This window comes from Passer domesticus, chromosome 3 (genome assembly GCF_036417665.1).
Source record: "Passer domesticus isolate bPasDom1 chromosome 3, bPasDom1.hap1, whole genome shotgun sequence".
Classification (NCBI taxonomy): domain Eukaryota; kingdom Metazoa; phylum Chordata; class Aves; order Passeriformes; family Passeridae; genus Passer; species Passer domesticus.
This window is the reverse complement of record NC_087476.1, coordinates 36,704,624-36,722,305: the sequence shown is the minus strand read 5'-3', so window position 1 is coordinate 36,722,305 and position 17,682 is coordinate 36,704,624. Positions and strand designations below refer to the sequence as shown.

Genomic DNA, 17,682 nt, shown 5'->3' with positions numbered 1-17,682 from the left:
GACACTTTTAAAATGAAAAGATCCAATTAAAATGAAAAGATCCAACCTGAGCATAGAAAATGAATGTGAATGCTTGTTCTTTGTATCCTCACTGTTGTGCTTCTGACTGTGGGCAAGTTTTCCAGTAGTGCTTGGTTGGCTGAGGATCACAGTTCTTACTGAGGTTTCTAAAAACTCGTTATTCACTCAAGGTTTTGAAAGCTGTGGGGAAACTAATGTATAAATGTTACAAATCAGAATGGGAAGCCCTAGCACAGCTTCCTGGTGTTTTGTTGAATGCTTCATGAGAGACTTTTAAGACAACAATAATATTTTTATAATCTTGACCTGTTGTAAAATTTTTTTGTAATAAAGATGTGGCCGGCTTGCATATATAAGCATTAAGTATAAATGTGTCAACATTCTTCTTCTGTATTTACGAAAAAAATGCCGATGCTTTCTCTTTTCTTTTAAGGAAATGATCATCGACAAGGTCAATGGACAGGTTGTCCCTCGGTACTTGATATATGACATTATTAAGTTTAATGTAAGTACTTTCAGTTTTATTGCTTACCATTAGTTATTAATTCTTACTTCAATTTTAATCTTTTTAATATAAGTAAGATTTTCAGAATAAATACAAACTATTTCAAATAAATAATAAATTTATAAATAAATAATACAAATTATTTCAAATAAATACAAAATCATTTGAGTATTTTGCATCTTGATAACAAGCAATGCATCAGAAATTAGATTGAAAGCAGCCTTACAATACATGTTGATTTATTTCTACTTGCTCAAGAAAAAATGGCCATTTGAAATAGTCTGCTAGACGCTGTTGGAAAATTTCCTATTTCTAGAGCATGTTTGAGCTATTTAGGCAGTGAAATCAAGAGGGGATGAAGGAGTTAGCCAGGTGTGTTTGTTAGCAGAGTTTCACAGTATACTTGTTAGGCTGCTCTGTCATCTCCTTCTCAAATTTCTGTTTGAAACCGGGCAGCTGGTCCTCTGCTAAGTCCTCAACAGAAGGGTTATATATTTTTATATAGGGAAAATGTATAATGTATTAATAATAATAAATGTTGTAGAAGTTGTGGAAAAGGAGAATAGAGTGTAGGAATAAAATCTTTGTGATCACAAGAAAGAGCTGTTAAACAGTACTGGAAATAGGAAACTTGTTTTCTATAAGACCAGATTTCAAATACATTAAAGTTTTGAATATCACTAAGGGGCTCCTGCTGGAGTAATTGACAGACTTTTTTGTTGTTGTTGTTTTCTTCATAGTAGCCTGTGGATAGATAGAAGGTAGGAGAGTAGAGGTAGTGGTGAAGGTAATCTCACCCCTAAGGAGTTACAGCTGTGCTAATTGTCAAGAATGAAGAACAAGCCTGCCCTTAATGGGCCATAGCTGGATCCAATTAGGAGGGGTATTGTAAAAGAGTAGGTTGGCTGGTCGAGATGGAGATGTAAGATGGAGTTTGTTGGCTGTGCAGAGGAGGAGGAGAAGAAGGAGTCAGTGCTGTGAGGAGCTGCCCATGAGAAATCACCAAAAAGGTATGAAAGCTTTGCAACAAGATGGCAACAGTAGTCCATATGGTATTGTGAATCAGTTTGTAAATCAGCTTGGAATAGTGCTGATAAGACAGGGATGTTCTCTGTTACTGCTGAGCAGCACTCAAGCCCTTGCACAGCTTCAAGCCCTTTTCTGTTTCACCCTACTGCACCAGTGAGTAGGGATGGGGACGCAGCCAGGACAGCTGACCAAAGGGACATTCCTTGTCGTGTGATGTTGTACTGTGCAATAAAGCTGGGGAAGAAGGGTGTTTGTCATGGTGGCGTTTGTCTTCCCAAGTCACCATTACGTGTGATGGAGCCCTGCTGCCCTGAGGATGGCTGAACACCTGCCTGCTTATGGAAGTGATGAATGGCTTCCTTGTTTTCCTTTTTTTTGCATGTGCAGCTTTTGCTATAGCTTTGAAACTCTCTAAATCTCAAACCCTGAGTTTCCTCACTTACACCCTTTTGATTCTTTCCCCCTATGTTATTCCAGGGGAGTGAGTGGCTGTGGAAGACTTAGCACCTACTGTAGTTAAACCACAACAATGTGTTAAATTTAGTCAAAATAGCCCGTGGAGAAAACACTGGTGTTAATGCTTCTGGAAAAACAAAATTATTGTTTCAGTGCACCTAACAGGACAAAAGCAGTATTAGTAAACCAGAGGACATTTCAGCCTTTCTAAACTACATCTGACTCTTCCAGTCTTGAGTAAGGTACTACTCAGCTCAGTCACTCAGTGTAAGTGGGAATTGCAAGTGTAGGCATGGTACCAGTCACCAGAAATTACTTAGGTATTCTTGGAAGCATAGTCACACTGTGACTTAGGACAGCTGCTTTTAAAAGAAGTAGTTTGTGGGGAAGATGTGTTAGATTAGGACTAGAAGTTTTTTGTTAACACATTTTAATTCTGTGTCTGGATGTCCTTTCTCTAGCCTTTTCTGAAAAGTAGGTGTTAGTTTCCTGGATCCCTCCTACCATGAAGACTTTTCCCTAAGCATGATTTCCATGTACTCTTCTGAAAAACAGTCTTCTATACCCACTCATGGGTTCTCATTTTTTCTTTACATTTTCTTACATGCTGCTCCACCTGTGGTTCCATGTTTATTAACCTTCATGCCTTGCCTTGTCTCTGCTCTCCTTTTGAGTCCAATCTGCCTTTCATTGCTGTTACATTTCCTTTGAAGTAAACAGGTGATGTTAGAAGTGTACAGTCAGTCAGTTTGGGATATGCATATATTAGCAAAATTACACTTTTCAAAACTCATAATTATTTTGGTTAAGCTTTGTTTTGTGGTGGAAGGGGAGGAATCCCTCATTTGTAGTGAAGTGTCCAGACTTCACATGGTGAATCCCACTTGGCAAACAGAAAAAAATGATCAGTAGCTTTCCAGAGGATTGTAGATGTTTAGGAAAAGTCTGCTTTTGAGCAGTGTTTGGTTTTGTTTGTTTTTTTAAGTGCTGTGGGAATGAGAAGAGGAGCTGGTTACCACGTAATACTTTTTTAAAGTCAAGGGCGAATTAAGATAATGTTATCAGTATGAGTACAAGCAGGGCTTTAGCTGCAAGAAGTCATTAACAGTGGCCCTACTATAAAGATTAAAAAGCACAGCTGTTTTTAGGTTAATTTTAGAAGTGTAATTATAAAAATGGGCACCCAAGGATGTTTGGCTTGGCAAGAAACGATCAACAGAATTTTATCACCAAGAGAGGTAAACGTAATATAACTTGTAAATGGCAAGAAAGAGTCAGTCTGTTCCTATTTAAGTTGTGTAAGTTAGGTCTTGTTAATTCTTTTAGCAGATCTTCAAATAAAATAATTACATGAAGGATTGGTCCTGTTCAAAACCAGAACATTCCCCCCTGCCTTCCAAACAAACAACTCCTCACTCCAAAAATTCCCCAAAACAGAGATTGCTCTGGAATTTGGCGGTTTGATCTGGAAAGCAGTTGAGTCTTGAAGGTGAATGATGGAGTATTGCTGTCCATCATGAGTTACAAGATTTGCAGCATGTCCCCTGGCTCACCCTCCACCGGACTCCGCTTACTCTGCTCTGGGACATGCAGCTTTGCAGATGGGGACATGCACATTCAAACCCCATTGATAAGCACCTTTGCTCAGGCAAACCTCATCTTTTAGTCAGGTCTCATAAACTAAGATATTTTTAGCTGAGCTTGTTCTCAAATGCTTCACCTATTTTGCTAGCTAAGCATTGCAGTTTTCTGGCTTTGTCAGAATATTCCTTCTGAAATATTGCATTCATAATGCAGAGAAAGTGAGTGGATAAGCACCTGTTACAGATTTCAATCCATGTTGTTAACGGTGAGGCTTATTGTTATTTACTTTCTGATTTTGCTGTAGTGTGTCAGAAATAAACTATAGCAGCATTCTATAAAGAAACAAAGGGAAGGAAGAGAATAGACTGATTGACATGCATAGTGTGTATTTGGCTCTAGATGTCTATACAGGAAAGTCTTAGGAGGAAGGAAACCATAAAAATTGAGTTTCAGTGATTGGCAGAAACCTATACTTGAGCTCTTGAGCAAAACATGTCAGTTGGTTTGGTTGTCTCTTTCCATGATAAGTTTTGTATTGAATTCTGGTGCTTACTGTATATAGCTGCTGCGAAACTCTGTCTTCAAGGATGCTGATGGAACCCTTTGACTATTTCTTTTCGTTACTCTTTCTGTGACATCTACTTTCTAAAAGCTTGTAACACATGCTATTTTGTTGCAAGAGATGCTTATGTCAAGAAAAACAAATGATTCTTCAGATTTAAAAAGATTTTTATTGTAATTTTCTTCTGTCTGAAGCATGGCATTGATTGTTATTAATAGCACCTCAAAATGTGACATTGCTGTCTTGCTCCTTTCATCTCAGCTGCTAAAATCAAATTCATAGAAAGAAAGCTGTATCCTAGTGAAATAAGCATGCCTTTCGACCTTTGTGAGCTCCACACACAAGAAATCTGGATTTTTCATATTCCTCTGAACATAAAAGGCTAATGGGACCCAACACTCCTTATGGTGTTTAGTCTTAATGAGTACAGAGCTAAATCCCTGCAGTGCGTGTTGCTTTTCAGCTTCTTGATTTGTGTCTGTATGTGGTTGAGTTCATCATTATAGTAACTGCAGCTGTATAGCTACAATTTCAAACTTGATAGATAATTTGGTGGATAATTCTAATATAACAGAGGAAGGTGACAGTGGAATAATTAATAGCCCCAGAAGCAAATGCAGGCAAATCCAAATCCCTTTTCATCTGAAACAGTCCATAAAAGAATGTGTCTTCATTCTTCTGTTATCTTGGAGACAGCTCTTCCTGAAAAACCTTGTTTTGAGAAGCTTTTTCTTAGATAATATTCAGTAGCTACTTGTAAATGTATGGACACTAAACTTAAGCAACTATTTTTTTCCTTAGTTAAGTAACAAACGGTAACACTGGCATGATGTAGGATCTAATTAATGCATTCTTAGCAAAGATGCTGAAAATGAGTACAACTTTTCTTTTCTAACCCTGGCCTTTAAATTTTTAAACTCCAGCCAAGTTTTTGTGAGACCAGATTGCAATGGTAAGAATAGACTGAATGCTTGAAAAAGAATAATTATTTAAATGCTTAGAAAGGAGATAGAATTTTGATTAAATTTGCTAATACTTTGTGCATTGACTCAAGATCAAGATTTCTTTGGTTGTCATTATGTGTAGTAATGCTGTTGCTATTGATAAAATTTGTCATGGTAAACAGATATGCTGGCCTAAATCCTGCCCACAGCTAATGTGCTCATCGAATTAATGCATGAAAAGTGTTTGTTTTCAATCCGTGTAAAACATTACCATGTCTGGCTTTTCTGTTGCAAATCTCATTTTAAAGCAATGTAAGACTCGCAGTCCAGGCTGTCTTTCACTTATTAGCCTATTAACCTTATCTTAAAGTTGTGCTGTGAAAGCTTTGAGGGCACAATTCATAGATGCAAGTGTTTAATTGCATCTCTTCTGTTACAAATGCACCTGGCTGCCAGTCACCCTTCTGCCCTTAATTTCAATGCTGAATTCTTTTCAAATGGTATAATCTGAAAATACAGATTTGAAATGCTTTTGTTTCTAACAGTACTAATAGCACTCTGGAGAGTAAGTGTGCTATGGGTATGTTTGCTCTTGCACCCTTTAGATTATTTCTTGTGAATACTTATCTAAGAAACATCCAAATGCTTGTACTGGTGCTCGTGCTGTGTTATGTTCTCAATATGTATCACCTCATTCCTTCATGGCTCAGGGCTGTCAGGTAAATGAAATACAGACCATCCACTCAGTTCTGTCTTGCTTTGCTTTCTGCTATTCAGTCTGGGAGAAGTGCATTAAGTTTGCTTTTTCTTCCTCCTCCAGTTTTTATGGTGCTGTTTATTGAGAGCAAGGGCAGCCTGGTCAGATAATGCATTTGAGTATTCTGAAATTACAAAAGGGCAGCATTACAGTATAGGAAGAGCAGCAAATGTTGGCTTATAGGATGGAGAATCAATAGAGTAAGGGAGTGATGCTGCAGAAGCTTTTGGATCTGTGAAGTGGGATTGATGTATTGTAGCTAGTTGTCATTTTAGTCTTTCTTGCCTTATTCCCCTTCCCTGTTGATCACCTTTCATCTGTCATTAAAAACCTGACTTGTACAGCTGAACACCACAATTTGAAAATTTTATTTCTTTGGTAAACTTTCAGACAGCTGCCTTGTGCTTGCTTCACTGTTAGTCCTTGTATTTCAGTAAAGTGCACAGCAACTGAAAAGTAGCATTTTATTTCATTTTTGCATCCCTTTAAAAAAAAAAATCTCCTTTGCTGTGATGCATGCGAAATTTAGATTGTTGTTGAAAAGTGATAATTAGTACATGCTGACCAGGATGTAGTTGCTGTTTTCATGCTCTTATTTTTTATCTAACAAGCTTCTTGTTGTTGAGGAGCATTCTCTAGTGTTGTAATTAGCTTGAGGCTTGACTGTTTTACTTGCTGGTTAGATTGTGTGAAAAAAAAAACCAACAAACCCCATTTATTTATTTTTTTCCCTTACATCTATTATTTTTATCCTCCTTTTCCCAACCCAGGGAGCACTATGGATCACAGTGAAGGTGGTTTGTTTTCCATATTTTCCAAAATAAGGCTTAATAAAGTATTATACAAAAGTGAACGGGAGTTAATTAAATTTTATCACGCCTGTTTTATTCTCAGAGTATAAGTGTTCTTATACCTCAACATGAAGCATGTCTCACCAGAAACTTTTTTGAATGGCAGATTATCACTAATTGTCAGGGGAAGAGACACAGTGTTGCTCTTGGGAGATTGATACAGGACAAGTAGCTCTCCAAGAGTAGCTTTACCATGGTACTAAATCCTTTATATTTTTTCAGGTGTTTGTGTCTTTGTGTCTGTATTCTTACTTGCTTACCCTGATGTGATACTTTTTCAGCAAACCATGAAACTTGCTATAAAAAAATACAAAGTCACACCTGAAAGTTTAAGTTGGGTTGTAAATAAAAATAACTGAGATATTTTAAACCTGAAATACAATTTAGAGTCCAAAGCCAATATTTTTGTTCTTAGGAAGTTTCCTTAAAGAGCTTTTCTCAGTATCTTTGTTAAACAATTTTCTGCTTCTCATGATTCAAACCTTTAAAACCCCCCACTTTTTATCTGCAGTATTTTTTTTTTCTTCTTACACTACAGAAACTTACAATTAAATAGAAAAACTGTCTCATTCAGTTCACAGTTTATGACAGTCATTCCCATAGGTACTGCCAAGTGGACTTAAATCCAGCTTCTGTCTCAAGCAAATATTCAGATCTCTCAAAAATGTGGCAGTAATCACAGCTGAAGTGGAAGGTGTGAAAAACTTTACAGTGGGGCAGATTTTCCAGTTGCATTATCATGTCCAGTTTTCTAAGTACTGGGAATGAAGTCTTAAACACGGCTTTTCTTGTCTGACATATTTCAAAACAAAAATCTGTAGGCAAAATAGAGTATTGGGGAAATGTCATATGGAAGCAGTGAGAGTGTTCCAATGTTGTAATGTTTTATTTCCCTAACTTAGTTTTAATTACCCCTTTTTTACAATTAATCTAGTAAAAATATTTCAATTTTTTTCAGATTTCTCCCTGTCTCTTCCCATCTTTTTCCTGTTTCTAGGGGAAAAGAAGTAAAGAAAAAGAAATAGTCAAAGTTAATCAGAAGGATCTAGCAAATATAATAACTGTATATTTCAGGATTGGTTTTATGAAGGTTGAAAGCAGGATCTCACTAGGATTTTCTTTTTCATGCCTAACTGGGAGAGAATTTGGATTATTCAGTCTGGAAACGAAAAGGCTTAGGGGAGGCATTATTGCAGCCTTCCAGTTACCTGAAGGGAGCCTAGAACAGAGGAGAGGGACTTTCCACAAGGGCCTGTAGTGACAGAACAATGGGGAATGGATTTAAACTGGAAGTGGGCAGGTTTAGATGAGACAGCAGGAAGAAATTTTTCACTGTGAGCTTTGTGAGGCACTGGAGCAGGTTGCCCAGAGAAGTTGTGGATACCCCATCCCTAGAAGTGTTCAGGGCCAGGCTGGATGGAGCTTTGAGGCACCTGGTCTAGTGAAAACTGTCCCAGCCCATGGCCAGGGATGGAACTGGATGATCTCTAATGTCCCTTCAAACCCACACCATTCTATGATTCTAACGTGTTTGAATAGCCTGACTGACTGTTATGATCTAGGAGAGAATGTGAATGCTGTATTTCCGTGCTTTTAAAAATATTTCTCTTGTTTAAAAGAAATAGAATACCACTTTCTCTTGAAACAAGAGTACATTTCAGTGTATTATTCAGTGTAACAAGTATTACATTTTCAGTGTTTCTTACTCATAAGCTAACCATGTACACAATGAACTAGATATCTAAAGACAGATTGTGTACTGAAATGATAGATATTTGCAAGTCTTCAGGTGTTACAAGCTGATACTTAATTTTTAGTTCTATCATGGTTTAGGCAATGTAGGTGGTTCCTTTTCTAAGATAGTCGTTGTGAATAAGTGCTGATTGCTACTACTATTTCCCCCCTCATTTCTAGTTTTTACAAGACTTCATACTAACTGTACTAGACAGTCTTATTTGAAAGACCATGAAGTGATTTATATTCTAAAAACACTAGTGTCACAATCTTTTCAAGTATGAAATAGCTTGAATAATGTTTTTAAGATGAAGGAATTTTCCCACAGTTCTTTAATTTACTGCAGTGATAATTCCTTATCATAAAGACAGCAGTCTGAAAACCCAGCAACAGCTATTCCTATGAAGAGTCATTGTGAATAGATGGAAAGGTAGAAAGTGAGGAGAGTAGAAGTAGAAAGAGAAAATATTGACTGCAACACATACTAGGTGGTCCAATTAAGGTAAGAATACCTCCATACTACATGTAACACAAGCACTAGGAAAAATAATTAGAAAAAACTGAAGCAGTAAAATCCTGTGTTTGACTTTGAAGATAGCCTAAATTCAGTATAAAATAAATTATTAAAACTTATATTCCCATATGCAATCTTTTTGTGTGTAAATATCCCATGGTGATAATGACACATCTATTTTATAATTAGGGGTTTTTTAGAACTATGACTTTTCCTTCTGTAATTGAAGTAGGAAGTTCATCCACTCAAATTACCTGAGGGAAGGCAGCCAGTCTAGACAGAACAGGATTCCTTTTTGTTAAATAATTTACATCCCAGTAAAATCCCCTTATTGAGTTCTGGTTTTGAGGGCTCAGAAGGATTTCTAAATGAAGTCACTGTACATGCAGTCAGTGAATTTGACTGAGTTGTCTGTTCTCTGAATATAGCCTCTACTAAGCTTTCAGTGTCTTAACTGGAGCTTTGTTTTCAAAAGGGAGGGCTTATGTGTTAATCTGTGCTAGATGCCTATTTCCATAATTCGGTGTTCTTATTGCCCAGTGTTGGTGATGACAATCATAATTCAGTCATTTCAATTGATTGTAAATATTCTGCTTTGTATATGTTATCTTTGTAGTGGTGATGCAAATTTATCATCCAGTTGCAATTACAGAGTTTTATGGTTTTTATTGTGAATTTATTTTAAATTTTGAGCAATCTAAGAAAAGTAAAGGAGAGAGCAAGGTTTGTAGTACAATCTACTTTTTCTGTTTTGGTCATATCTATTTAGTCACAGTTTTGACAGTCTCGCTGTTTTGTTCAAATTATGTTTACTAATAAAAAAACCCCATGGAGCTATATTTGTATATTCTGTTAGACTGTGGTGTTATCTGTTGGCTACTAACTTCTTTCCTTTGCACATTTAAAAATTTATTTTCAGTGATTATTTTTTAAGGAAATACCAATAATTTAATATATGTCTCAAACAATATTTTTAGTAGGCCTGATTCTTCAAACCATTTTTGTTCTGTGGTAAATCAGAGCAATATTCCATTGTACAAAACAACAACATACAAATTGTAATAATTTTCCTGCAGCACAGTGGTTGTATTATTACAATTGAAACAGTACTTCACATGCTGTACCTTGTTGATGCTAAGCTAAACTTTAGAAACCTTTTGAAACTGCTGAATAGCTTGCCCTTGTCATACATGTTTTGAATATTTGAGTGAAAAAAGTTAGAAAACCCCCAACATTTTAAAGTTAGGTAACTGCCAAAATTTTAAAATGAATTTTTAGATTCTGTTGATTGCAATGCCTTTTGCCTTTTAGAAATAAAGAACTTAAGGGTCGTATTTCTAGAAATTTTTTCTTTTCTCTAATTCTTTACTTTTAATTCTGCTTCAAAAAGAAAACTTCATGGGAAATGAGAAAAGCCTTTCAGGCATTGAATGTAGTAATAATCTTGTTTGGAAACTCAAACAGCAGTTTTATATTGTTTGTGTATAAAGGAATGTGTACAAAAAAATCAGCTCTATAAAACCATGGTCAGAAGAAACATGTGCCAGATCATTAATATAAAACTAAAAATATTAGACTCTGTGGTCTTCAGAAGTTGGGAAAACTAATAATGGGCTTTCATTGGGAATACAGATGTCAGCTGTGGGTGCCTTGAATTGTCAATAATAATGTTAAACACCGGGTAGAATATCAGGCTGAGCTTATTCTTTATTCTTCTCTCAAAATCATTAAAGCTAAGACAGTTGTGACATATGTCCTGCTCTGGCGCAGTAAGTGAAGATGTGCATGGATGTGTGTCTGCGTGCTGAATTATTCATGTCTCAGGTACTGCTCTGGAGAAGCAAATGGAGCATGCTTTGCTGGTGGATACACTTCAGCCATATCTCATGGAAGAAAAGAATAAATATTCTCAGTTTATCCTGCCCATGCCGGTTATCAGCTGTGTGCAGAGGCCCAGGCATTATTTTTCTTTTTACTATAGTTGCATTGTGGAAAAAACCACATAAATACCAAAATCAAAGATGAAGTACTTTTATGGAATTTGGTCCTGTGTGTGTTCACTGCATCCATCTAGGTAAAGGACTTTCTGTGTAAGGCTTATGGCATTTGCTGAGCTGTGGCCACAAAGTAACCTTAGAAGCACAGGGGAAGGGAAACTTAAATGTGGAGGGTGATGGTGGTAGATCCTCAGGGATACCTTTCTCCTTGTGGAGAGGGAGGCAGGGTGTGCAACAGAAATTGTGTTAGCCTCTTATCCCTGTCTCAGCCACTCCTGCCATCCTGCTGTATGTAAAGACCTGGGATTTGAGTTCCTCACCTGATGCAGCATGAGGTTTTGACTTCAACACTGATGTCTCTGTGAACTGGGCAGAGGGCAGGAGCACAGCCTGACACTTGTCCAAATTCTGTCTTCTGGCACCCATTTGGAGCATTGTTAGAGGGACTGGTCTTGTTGGGTAGGTGGGTTTCTTTTGGTGGTAGCATTTTTTTCTTTTTTTTTTTTGTAATCTCCATCCAACAAATAAATTACCTTCCCCCATCTGCTCAAGACAATGGATATTAAATGAGCTACAGATCCTGTTTTTCAGTGTTTTTAAACCCATTTCTTTTTGTGATTCTTATGTGACTTGTTATATATGATTTCTGTTGAGAAGTTAATTTGAAATAACTGGAGTTTAAATTTAGAAATGTTGAGTCCTGGGTGGATTTTAAAGTTCAGTAGAAATTTCATCTTATGTTTTGAAGTTGTGTGGGGGATGTTTTAACATCCAAACTATATTTTGCAAGCCCACTCCATGTTGTGACCTTAGTGCAATGCACAGAGTTTCAACAGGTGAAGAAAGCTGCTTGAGGAAGAGGTGTTGATTTAACAGATGACTCTTCTTTTAAGGCTTGTCTAAATGATATTTTGCTTTAGGATACATTTTATTTACAGTGAGAGGGAAGTGTAACTTTCTAGCATAGGTAGGAGATACATGCTACTTGTTAATTTTGTTTTACCCTTTGCTAACACACTTATTTTAGGTTAAAAATATCTGGAACAGGAATTATTATTTAATGTACTTCAGTAATTATGTTGTCAAGCAATAGTGACCCTCATCCTTCTCAGACAAGTAAAAACCAACATATTGGAATAAGATCTTAATTATCTGAACGCTTAAATTAGTAAAACATCTGTATTGCCTAAAACATGCTCTTAATGCCTGGGTTTAGACTATATATGTCTTGGTTTTTGACAATTATTAAATGTGTGCTTTATACACTATATAATCTCTTCCTGATTTTGTCAAGGTCTCTGAATTATTTATTGTAGCCTACATTACCCTCCTACTTATTTGATAAAAGCTAAGGATTTTATCACTTCAAGATTTTGGCTATGTCTGGGGTAAACATGTTCTATATTAGCAACATTTTTTTGTAATTATGTCTAATAATAAAGGAAGAGCCACTCTCCTACAATATTACTTTTATTCAGTATGTCCTTGATTTAAATTCAATTATGTGTTAGTTCTCTTATTGCTAATGTCCTGTGCTTTCGTAATGAAATACTGTTTGCCTTCTTAGTTTACTAGTCTGATGAAGAAGTAGCTTGGCAGCGTTGTCTGTGTTTTCCTTTCTCATGTGATCTTATGTCAGCCCAGCTTTGACCTTTATTTGATGGAACCTAGTTGTAATATACCCTTCTACTTAACTAGCTTTAAAATAGAAATATATGATTGGCAGAACTGTAGGAAATAATTAGTTCCAAGTAAACGAGAAAGGTGAAAGGAATATTTTAAGGAAAAGAAAGTGATTCAGCTGGTTTATGGTGCATATGAAGTTGCTTCAGCTTTTAATTTAACTGTTTATGGATGGAAATATAAATCACAAAACCATTTTTGAAGGAGTCATTGTAAAAAAGCTTTCTAAATAACCTAACTGCTTAATGGCTTATTGGAAGCTCAAATGTATGAAATATTAATTAGTTAATTTGCTCTTTCAGACCTACTAATAAAATGTGGCTGAGCGGAGAAGATACTATAGGGAAGAGAGCATGTGCACTGGATCTTGCTGAAATCTACCTAGAGAATTATGGGGTTCTTTGAAGTGATAAAAAATATATATATACACATCTCCTAGGAAAGAATTCTTCAATCAGTTCTTCAGTCCATTGTTACAGGGGTTGAGATGTGTTTTCTGTGTTTTAATTACATGTACAAACCAGGGCAAGCTCAGTCACTGTATAGATGAGTACCCAGGTATGCTATACATAGGGGCAGGAAGAAAGGAAGGAAAAAAAGAAGGAAGGAAAGATTGATTTTCCAACATTTTGTCTGTGACACTTAAAATCTGTAGATTGTGCATCTGTATTCTGTGAGAAATGAATAAAGAGTGAACTACTCTCCTGCCCCTTGGATTTTTCCATACTCTTAATTTTCTATTCATTTGAATGGCTCTTTACTGATAACACCTTCATGTTTGAACGGAGGACAACACTGAAGGCAATATTAAAAGCCAGCTAAGCTTTCTTCTTCATGAGCATGGATGAGTGAACAGAGATTAGGAGACATTTCACCCGTGGTGTCTGCCACAGGCCTTGTATAAGATGTGGTTCCCCACAGAATGGTGGTGGCTGTGCTGCCTGCTCTTGTGTAGACTGAAGCAGAGTCCTAAAAGAAAGTGGTTGTGAGTTACATGTGGTATGGGAGCAATACATAATTCTTAAAGCTCTTGCCATGAACAGCTGAGGACTTATGATAGAGGTCTAGTAGGTTCTAATGCTAGCAAAAAAATATAAGACAAGCTTAATGCCACTTTGGGAGTATGAAATGTCAAAGGATTTGGTGAAAGCCAATATGACTTTGGAAAGAACTGATTAAATTAATGTTATTTAAAACAGGCACTCTGTTTTTCTCCTAATTGAGATACCTGTTTAGATGCTACTTGCTCTCTTACCTTTGTATGCCTCATCAGAATGTAATTTTGCCATTTTTCCTTTGGCCTTCTTTCCAATTGACTAGTTCAGATTTTTCTGATGCATGTTGGAGCAGTGCTTTTTTCCTTCAAGTTGCCTGTAGTACAGGAGGTACCTGCTAGCCAGTTCTTCTGCTCAGCTGTACTGCTGCCACTGATGATTTGAGTCCCATGTCTTCCCAATTTCCTTTGCTCAATGCTTTCAATTTTTGAAGAATTCTTGTTTGCAAGAGAAAGCTCTGTGAGCTTATTCTCTGCAGGCCATGAAAGGAATGGGTTTTGAAAATTATTTTCTTGTGTGAAAGGGGTGGCAAAATGAGGGATGATCTCATGTGGATAACTTTCTGTGCTTAATCACACTTGTAGCAGTGCAAATCTATGACTTTTGTGTCTCATTGCTGTGAAAGTGACATCTATAATTGAAATGAGCTTTAGAATTTATTAGTTGACAGTTGCTTGTTTTGTTCTAGTGATATCCATAGCGTGTTTTCCTCACCATCAAATGCTCAAAATATAATGACCTCCATTACAAGCCGTTACTAATCTGACAAATGTGCATTTTCAATGCTCATACTGATCTGGTGCAATGCACCAAATGTAGAAAGAGCAATGTAAAGCTGCTGGTTTATTTCAGATCTTGAAAGGTCAGGGCATGCTGCTGAGGCTTAGCGAAGGGTTTTACTGCCTTTTTGTTACTGAGCCATCAAATATCTTGCAGTTTTTTGTAGCCATTGTTTATTGGCACATTTTCCAACTGCACCTATTTTTCTTTTTTCTGTGACAGAAAAATGAACGTTAATTAATGTTTCTTTCAAGGCATCAATATACTGCATTCGAGCAAGGAGTTCACTTAAATGTGTAAATGCTTTGTCATTAAAAGTATTGTGAACAAAATGATCTAAATGATTTCAGAGGAAAGCTATGTGGAGAAGTATAGCTGCCATATAAAAGCCATAATTAGGGAGTATTTAAATTATTTTACTTAACTTTAAAGGTATTTAAGTGTTTAATTCATGTATGCTTGAATGCATATTACAGGTTTCTAGCTTTCTGTGAACTTTGATTAGGTTAAACCTCTTACAGCCTGAGGAAAAAATGCTTGAAAAACCACACATTTGGGAAAAATTTAGTACCTTGATAATACTTCTATGTATCTGTAGTATTCTAAATATAGTGTTAGGAAAACTTACATGGTTCAAATAATTTGGTGTTTGATTTTAATACTGACTTTTGTAACTTGGCAGGGACAGCCTGTTGGAGACTGCGATTTTAATGTTCGACTTGCATGTATAGAGAAAGAGATTATATTTCCACGACATGAAAAGATGAAAAGTGGTCTCATTGACAAAGCTCAGGAACCATTCAGTGTTCGAAACAAACCATTTTTTGACATCTACACTTCCAGAAAGGTAAGCTTGATTTCAGTTGTTTTATGTTGTGGTACTGGAGGCTGTACAACAGTGGTAGGTATAGGTTTTCCCTCAGCATTGTTCTTGTGTCTTCCAGTGAGTTCCTCTGCTAACCAAATGCTCAGCAATTGTTGTGGAGTGACTGGCAGTTGGGATGTTCTGAAAAATGGTGGTTTTTTTGTTACTTAATCTCAGGATTTTAGAAGACAGTTTTTGAAGATATCAATAAATCTGAAGTACCAGATAAAACTTTAAGGACATTGCAATCTGCATGTGAGATGATTGTGTTTCAAATGCAGTTCAGTCAACAGTTTTTTACCCTAATGTGTTAACACCACCTTAAAAGCATCTTTGAGATATGAGTATCTATACACTTTTTATTTATTGGGATATTTGGGGTTGGTGTATGGCTTCTTTGGTATTTTTTCCTTGGATTTTTTTTTTGGTTAGTTTGAGGTAGGTGTTTTAAGTGTCGATCATGACAGGCTCTGAAGCCTTCTACATTTTGGAGTTAAGGTTACACGTTTTTCTTTTTGTACAATGTACATGATAGGGTATTTTTGTCCTCATTTAAATCAGCCTTACGGAGTGAAATATGTTATTTTTACTACTCTTACAACAGAAAGCTTCTTAGGAGGCTTGAAGTCTGATAATTGTTCTCAATAAGCAAGAAGTTTTATGTCAATATTTGAGAATTGTTTGTATGCCTTACGATAACTGTAAGGAGTTTTAAGTTGCAGTACCAGTATTGATGTGGAATTTTATCTAAGGCAATATTGCTAAACACTTAAGAGAAATAATTATTGGTTCAAAATGGATTTTAAATCTATATCTGCTAAAAGAATACTGTTCACAAAATATTTTCTCAAAAGATCAATATATAAAGTAGGAATTATTGTTGCTCTTACTTACCTCAAAATACCTTTTCACTTCATTACTTCTGTGAACTTGATGAGTATGATTCCTGTAACACTTCCTTAGTGTAATGAAAAAAGCGTTGCATTTTCATATTCATCATAAATTTGTCAATTTTTCATTATGTATGGTCAGAATAGACTATAAACAGTAGTCCAGTCTATTGAAGCATCGCCTTATTCTGAAAAAAGACTATTTAAAAATAGTATTGTTTTGCCCAAAGGATCTTTATCCTATTTTTGTTTAGTCATCTCTGCTACTATAGCAACAAACATAATGATGAATACCTCATCAGTATAGCTGAAAAAGCAAGCAGACTTCCTCTTGCATCAGTGGTGAATGTCTTGAGAGAGTTTGCCAACTCTATGTGCATGACAGCAAGGTCTGCAGGAAGACAAGGAATTCCTTCTATCCTCTAAATCTCTTCATATGCATCAATGCCTCTCCAGAGAGAGGTGCTGCTGAATGGATCCTAAAGGGGATGAAAAGTGAGACCTGCTTAGGCAGATCTTCTCCTTATGTTCAATTAGATGTTCTTATTTTCTTTTCCAAGAAGAGTTGGATCCTCTCATATCTAGAAAGGATCTAACAGGATCCTTCCTTTCTTGACTATAATGCGCAGCTTTGTGGTGCTTAGTAGCTGGCTGGGGTAAAACCACCACAAGATCCTTAAAGATTTGCACCCTTGAGTGGTCTCAGAAAAGCTGTGATATTTTTAAGCCTGGGTTTCTTCCCTACTTTCCTCCCAGTGTATTTCACTGAGAGAAGATGTGGCTTCTTAAGTCCCCTCCAAAGGCTTGTTGTTTTAAAAGATCAAGGAAGTAGCAGTCCTTGGTCACAGATAAGATGGCTCTCTGATTGCAGCAGCATATTCAGGACTGAAAAAGTGGACAACCCATACCTTGTCCGAATGGGTTTCATCAAAACTTTTAGAGTATAATTTGGAGTCTTGGAGTTGCTTGGGGTTGTTTTTTCTTTTTTTTTTTTTTTTTTTTTTTTTTTTTTTTTTTTTTTTTAGTGTAGCTGGGGTTTGCTCAGGATCAAGAAAAGAATCAAATGTACTTCATCACATCTTATTTTTGTTTTGAGAAGCTTTAATTTTTGAAACATGTTCTTGGGATGCAGTTTGAACTTCACAAGAGAATGCTCTAGACCTCTTTTTCACAGCTTCCCTCCATCATTCCATTCTTTTTATTAAAACTAATGTATCAGTAAATGTGTGTTAGATTGTGTGGACTATAGGAAGATTACTCAAAAGGCCAGGAGCCTCACTGCTATATTTAATAGCAGAAAAAGTGGCTAAAACTTTTAATTATACCAGAAAAAAAGAGAATGTTTTCCATGTAGACTTAGTTATTTTCAGTGAAAAAGTGGAAGTAATTACTTGAAACAGCAGTAAACTTTGTGCTGTGTTATGTAATACATCCACTAATGAAAATGGTCTTTGA

The 17,682-nt window shown here is 36.2% G+C and overlaps 1 protein-coding gene across 2 annotated transcripts in view; it reads left to right on the top strand.

Annotated features, from left to right (window-relative positions):
- The window catches only part of RNGTT (RNA guanylyltransferase and 5'-phosphatase), a 170,244-nt gene that overhangs the window by 48,514 nt on the left and 104,048 nt on the right, over positions 1-17,682 (top strand). For both annotated transcript variants that reach the window (XM_064412633.1, XM_064412634.1), the window contains exons 10-11: positions 455-526; positions 15,155-15,319. In XM_064412633.1, coding sequence (XP_064268703.1) covers positions 455-526; positions 15,155-15,319 — 237 coding nt within the window. The remainder of the gene's footprint in view (positions 1-454; positions 527-15,154; positions 15,320-17,682) is intronic.